Genomic DNA, 6,619 nt, shown 5'->3' with positions numbered 1-6,619 from the left:
TATAGATATAATTTGATTTTGTGTAGGCCCTGTCTGGTGCTTGTTTACGAAAAAACTATTCAAACTGCTGTTTCTAGTATGTGTAGAAGTAGAACTACAAATGTAGCTCTATGTAAAATACTATAAAAAGTCATTTTAAAATTACGCATTCTCATGGAAAAAAGTGATTGCTTTGTGATGGTTGATGTTGATGTCACATTGATTGTCGTCTGTTTTTAAATTAATTGATTGTCATCTGTTTAATGTTCAGGCCTAATACTATTATTTTCAATGTCCATGATGTGATGTGCTGTGATTCTTTTCTTCTTCTTCTTCTTTTCTGTGCTGTTGAGTATGCACTGTTGTGAGCCTTAAAGATTGCTTGTTCTAACAGAAATCTCTGACACGTATCATGGAGAAACACAAGCTTGAAGGCAGCTGCCTTCTGACAGACAAAGGGAAGGCCTGGAAATTCTTTGCAGGCATCAAGTTATCTTCTCTCCAGCCCAACGTTGTGTCGGAAGATTTCTTTGATGAGCCTGTAAAACCTGATGTCACTGTAAAGGAAGGTGAGTTGGCCCACTATAGATATTATCATCTGTCTGCTGTGAGGTAAAGGTATTGAATATGAATAACCCAATGTGCAATTTCCACAGAGACCAGCCCTGCCAACACTTGCGTGAATATCGCTACTTGTCGAAATCATAAAATAGATTTTGTCAGCAAATGTCAAAGTGTTGAGTCTCTCATGATGCTCATTCCACAGACCACACCAATATCACAAACACAGCATTTCTAAAGGGCAGGGAGAAAACCCTTGAAGTTTGTTGCAGTAGACTTGCATACTGATTATTGTGGTCTCTTTCTTTATGGTGCATTGAATATCAAGAAGACCAAAGAAAAACAAGAAATGAAGAAATTAGTGAAAAACATGAAATTGGTATGAAAACAAATAGAAAAAAAAAAGTGGTTGACAGGAATTAATTTAAAGCTGGCCTGTACCGATGACATCACGTTCAATGTCAGAATACTGCCATCTACTGGGCAAGACTTCCCATTTTGTCCGCAAAATCACCCGCAATGTACCTGGATCTTGTGCTGACCACTTTCAGATATCTCGATTTGACAAAATATTTTCTACGCATTGATTCATCCTCTTCTTATGAAAGAATTTACAGTTAATTGCAGTTATGGATGACCCAGCTGATCACTTGCAGTGTACCTGGTATGTGTCCAGAAATGGCAATTACATCTAAGCTATGTAATTCTGACACCCTGGTAGTTATACCTCTTCTGTAAATGGTCAGATTTTCCTCAGTGATTTCACTCATCCAGAGGCAAAGTTTTACTATGTCCTTCAACATGAATGTCTGCTCATAGCACACATTAATGTTCAGTCTACTGACAGTCAGGATATCCAAGTTTTATTTCTTAATCCAAAGTAAACAAGACAAAATTCCAGGGCAAATTACAGGTTTACCATTCAGTGCATGGATTCATCTCACAACATGCAGCTGTTTTATTGTATTTCCTCTGTGTCATTTTTCTATAGAACCAGAAGTCTACACTGTATCAGCAGCCATGCTGTGTTCACTATGTGACATCAAATTTGAAACAAGGGAACAACAGGTACTATATTAAAAAAAAGAAGATATTTGAATGGAGTGTATGATATTAAAGTGTGTCAAAAGTTCAACTTTTTTCCCCTTAATGTAAAAATTTGCAGATTTGTGTAAGTCATTTTGAATGGTCTATTCCATAGAAGCTAATTTGAAGGACATGTTTAACACTGTTAAAGAAATAACACTATTGCCAACCCTAGCACTGAGATGGCACTTGGAACATCCATTGCATGCTCAAGATATGCAAAAAACCAAAAATAGTAACATATGTAGGGATGAAAAAATCATTCAAGAGATTCTGTTTCAGAAATATTGAGCTACTGGTATGTTTTCTAAATGTATTATTGAAAATATTAATTTGTGTCATATTAATATGGCTTAAAGAAATTTTCCAAATGCTGAAAGTACACATGTATGAGTACCGGTAAGTCTCATTCAGCATTTACTCTTTAACCTTAAAAGGGCGACGTTTTGCGCTATAATTCTGTAACGCGAGAAGGCCTCGTCGCGAGGCTTCTTGACTTTCTTCGTTTAAGTCTCGCGCAACTTTTGAGACCAAATTTGCAACGTCCGCGCATACCTTTGCGAAGCCACGCCCATTTTTGTAACGGAATGTCGCCCCAAAACGGGCAAAATTTTGTGATTTTGTGTACATTTCCTATGGAAAACAGGGCTCTGTCATGAAAGTCATAAAAACCTGATTATTTTTACAATTAATCACTTTCATTGATTAATTTTGTGCTAATTATGGTAGAAAAGTGGTCAGTGACAATTTCCAATGAAAAAACAAAGAAAAAACAAAAGTTGAAAAACAAGGTCTGAGCATACCCAAAAAAGCCCGGCCCCTTTAGGGTTAAAATTGAATTTTATTATTCAATTGTATGCTACCATGAAGATTTTAATGTTTTCCTTTAGACCTAAAGCAGGTTAATATAGCAATGAAGAAGACATGATCTTTGATGAAAAGAAAGATGAGGTCATCCAATGTGTTGTGTATTAAGGGTGATTTTCTTCTCTTGTACACATAGAAAGAGCACTACCGACTGGATTGGCATCGCTTCAACCTGAAGCGGAGAATGATGGGATTGAAGACTATTTCTGAAGATGCTTTTGCACAGTTGGGAGGTAAGAATGCAATGGAACATGACATTGTTGTTTGTTTGTTTTTTTCAGACATATGTCTTAAGAGTTATTTAATGACACATTAGTATTGATTGAACAGAATATCAAAATATAATGTACGCTTACAACACATACTAGTATGTTTTTGATTCATTTCAAATTGATGTCATGTCATCCCTGATATGTATTCAAGAATGCCTTGATAGCTAAATCTGTAGGAAAAGGTAGAAAACTGAACCTAAAGAATGAAGTCTGCATTCAAATGAAAAGTTCCTGTAGATAGTGGCATTATGGTCATACCTGTTCCCCAAAGGTGCCATAGGCATCATTGGTACTTGAGAGCATTTGCTACCAAGATGGAAGAAGTGCTGTCATATCTGTAGGCAATTACATCTGAGAAATTAAAAATTTAACAAACTTGAAAAACTTATGATATCATCATAATGTTTCAATAAATGTATGTAAATCAAAGAATACAGAATATTGTACACCAACTATGACTGTGTTTGCATTGTCTTTTTTATTTTTTTTAAATTTTTTTAAAATTTTTTAGACGATATATCAAGTATATCAGGCAGTGGGGACTCCTCATCAGAAGACAACGTGGACATGTCTCCCGTTTCTCATCACCATAGCAACCACGCCCTTGGCACGTCGTCACCTCTGATGATGGCATCCAACCACCTGCCCCGAAATGACAGTGACGACGATGAGGATGACGATGACACCAACAGTGAGAAGAAATCTGCAGCAAACGGGAGAAGGCATCCCAGGATTTACTTTGAGAATGAGGACGGACAAGTTGTGTCGATATATCGCTGTATAGTGCACGGCAAGAGGGTAAGCCGTTATTAGGGAATATGAACCTCTAAAATGGGATCATCAGTCATATCATTATCAAGCAAACAGAAGTTTGACATAAAGCAGGAATTAAATTTTTGTTGCATACTTGCTTATTGTCCATGCTACATGTACATTTTTGGAGGGGGCCACTATTCATTTTTCTTGTTTTGATACCACTCTGTCTAAGAGAAAGAAATTTCACCCAGCAGCTATGCAGAGATTCAAGATTCAAGAATATATTTTCTATGTTTTGTCTTTGAAATACAGAAATTCCCCCTCTACTGGCATTCACAATGCAAATGATATCGAACTGCATGACATGTGTGAATAATACATGAGCAGATTATAAGAAGTAAAAATGCATCAAATGTATACCATTGTATTCATTTTTTAATCCTTCATACTTTTCTTCCCATCACACATTCCGGTCCATAGAGTCATGCTAAAACAACAAGAAAATAGCTGAAAATATGGTTGATGTCACCTTCTATATCTCACAGCCCCCCAAATGTCCAAAATCCAATAGGAATAGTGTAGTATAGAAGCATACACCCCTCTTTATAGTAGCAATGTGTGCACAGTCTCAGCATACATGCATAGGGCATTATGTATAATATTTTTTACTTCCATGAGTTGTGTCAGTATCTAAATACATACAAAGAGTATTTTCTCAGCCTTTGGTGTGCCTAGGTAGAGCCTGAACCTTGGATAGAAGTGAAAAGTAATTTGTTATCATTGATCAGTGGGGGTCTTTTGCTGTATGTTAGGAATAGGCTTGGAGTTGCCACAGAGATCAAGTTTCCACAGGCAAATACAATCTGTAAAGCCGAGTGCTGTGGAATGACATTTTAATTCAAATTTCACTTGGTTTTGTGCAAGCTGCTGAAAGCTATTGAATTACTTATATTTATTGAATTATATTTAAACAAATTTTACGTATCCTTCCTCCAAAACTTCCGAAAAGATTTCTGTTGTTTTACTTGTGTAGTAGATTCAAATATTTTATTGGGTGTACTGGTGTCTCCTCATGACTGTAGTTTGTTCCCATTTCAGGATTCACCATCGAGCCACTCGGAGCTAATCTCCAGAGGACTGGGTCTCCTCTCCAACAGGAAATGGGCCATAATGATGACTGGGGGTGGCCATTTTGCAGCCGCAGTGTATGATGGGTAAGGGAGGCATTTCTTGGTGAAATGTGTATCAAGTTGGTCCATCCTGATGAACACATGAAACTTATTGTGACCCGGTATGTTGTATTTTTCTGTGTGTGTAACTACTTTTGTCACTGGTTCTCTTTTAAAGCTTTTACCTTCTTGTCAATTGCACGATTGTTTCAGGAGGAAATCATAATAATTTTCAAATATGATTAAATAATGCTTCGTTAATTCATAAGCAGTGCACCTACAACATTTATGATGTAGGTGATTAGAGTGATAAGCAATAAAAAGAAGAAATATCAGTCGAACAGTCATGCGCAAATAACATGCATGGTAGTGGTACATGAGCTTATGAGGAATGCCGCTTGTACATCATGAACAATATACATTTATCCCTACTTCTTAATTTTCTGTTACAGGTCTGATGTCGTAGTTCACAAGACATTTCATCGCTACACCGTGCGCGCAAAGCGAGGGACGGTACAGTCAGTGCGGGATTCAAAGGGCAATGCTCCCAAGTAAGTATTTTCCTCTTTGATTTTTTTTATGCCTCCGCCAACGAAGTGGCCGGAGGCATTATGTTTTCGGGTCGTCCGTACGTCCGTCCGTCCCTCCGTACGTCCGTCCCGTTTTGTTTTTGTCGATATCTCAAGAACCGTGTGGTGGTTTTGCATCAAACTTGGTATGAGGGTATATCCTGGGGTGATAATACTTTGTTTGGATTTTAAGGTCATGGGGTCAAAGGTCAAAGGTCACAGGTTATTTTGTGAAAAAAAGGTTGAAATTTCATGTTTTTCATGGAACTTAGTATATATGCACGTACCGATGGGCAGTGATTAGCTAGGGAAGTTGGGGGTCATTGGTCAAAGGTCATGGGTCAAAGGTCAAAGGTCAACTCCTCAAAATATCACTACTTATATTTATGCAGTGCCTGAAGGATTTTTTTTAAAACTTGATGTATGCATGTATAACCCAATATATATTCTGTGGGAAGTTTCTTGCCAAAAGGTGAAAGGTCAAAAGGTCGTAGGTCAAGTGAAAGTGTTAAATTGCACTTCTTCCTCCATATCTCAAAAGTAACTCAAGGTATTATCATGAAACTTACATATTTATGCATGTTCTACCTAACAGTGATTCTCTTTGGAACTGTGAAGTCAAAGGTCAAAGGCCGGGTTTAGATAATACTATTTTACCATTTGATACTGAAATTATACTTTTTCTCAATACCTTGAAAATTACTCAATGCATAAACTTATAAAAGGGTCAAAAGTCAAGTAAAAGTCATCAGTTCCCCCAAATACCTGCACTCTGACGTTTTAATCATTCATCCAATTGAACCTAGTTCTACGAAAGTGAACATTCAGCACATTTGTGGCAAACCTGTCATTTTAATATTTTGCCAATTGTGTGAAACTGTCATCACACATTGTCAAGACATTGTACTATAGACCTATTAGGAGAACCATGCACTATGGCGGAGGCATACACCAGTCGCCGTAGCGACTGTCGCCGTAGCGACATTTCTAGTTTTTTCATGTTGTTTTATCTCATATATTTATTTCCATTCCCAGATATTAACAAAAAATAAAAAGATTTACACCATGTATTTTCACATGAATCATACCTTTCAGCTGCAAGTAGCCAAATTATGTCATAGATTTCCACAATGCATTGCAAATTGATGGATGGGCTGCCACTGACCATTAACCCCATCTCTAATGTCCACAGGTCATTAGGTGCATCTCTCCGTCGGTACAATGAGGCGGCTCTTAACCAGGAGGTCCAGGACTTGCTGGCCAGCTGGAAGACACACCTGGTTGCCTGCCACAGGATTTTCCTTAGAGTGCCCACCTACAACAAGGCCATGTTCTTTGGGGGCAAGAACCCCGCCCTGGA

General features: G+C 37.7%; 1 protein-coding gene across 1 annotated transcript in view; it reads left to right on the top strand.

Annotated features, from left to right (window-relative positions):
- The first annotated feature begins 391 nt into the window (after window positions 1–391).
- Window positions 392–6,619, top strand: part of LOC140244044 (tRNA endonuclease ANKZF1-like) — a 17,955-nt gene continuing 11,727 nt past the window's right edge. Inside the window, exons 1-7 of the mRNA XM_072323695.1 lie at window positions 392–548; window positions 1,532–1,608; window positions 2,630–2,726; window positions 3,277–3,563; window positions 4,620–4,735; window positions 5,143–5,241; window positions 6,452–6,600. Of these exons, the coding sequence (XP_072179796.1) occupies window positions 392–548; window positions 1,532–1,608; window positions 2,630–2,726; window positions 3,277–3,563; window positions 4,620–4,735; window positions 5,143–5,241; window positions 6,452–6,600 (982 nt within the window). The remainder of the gene's footprint in view (window positions 549–1,531; window positions 1,609–2,629; window positions 2,727–3,276; window positions 3,564–4,619; window positions 4,736–5,142; window positions 5,242–6,451; window positions 6,601–6,619) is intronic.

Source organism: Diadema setosum, chromosome 20 (assembly GCF_964275005.1).
Source record: "Diadema setosum chromosome 20, eeDiaSeto1, whole genome shotgun sequence".
In the NCBI taxonomy this organism is placed as follows: domain Eukaryota; kingdom Metazoa; phylum Echinodermata; class Echinoidea; order Diadematoida; family Diadematidae; genus Diadema; species Diadema setosum.
Note: the sequence above shows the minus strand (reverse complement) of the source record. Positions and strands in the feature narration are given on the sequence as shown.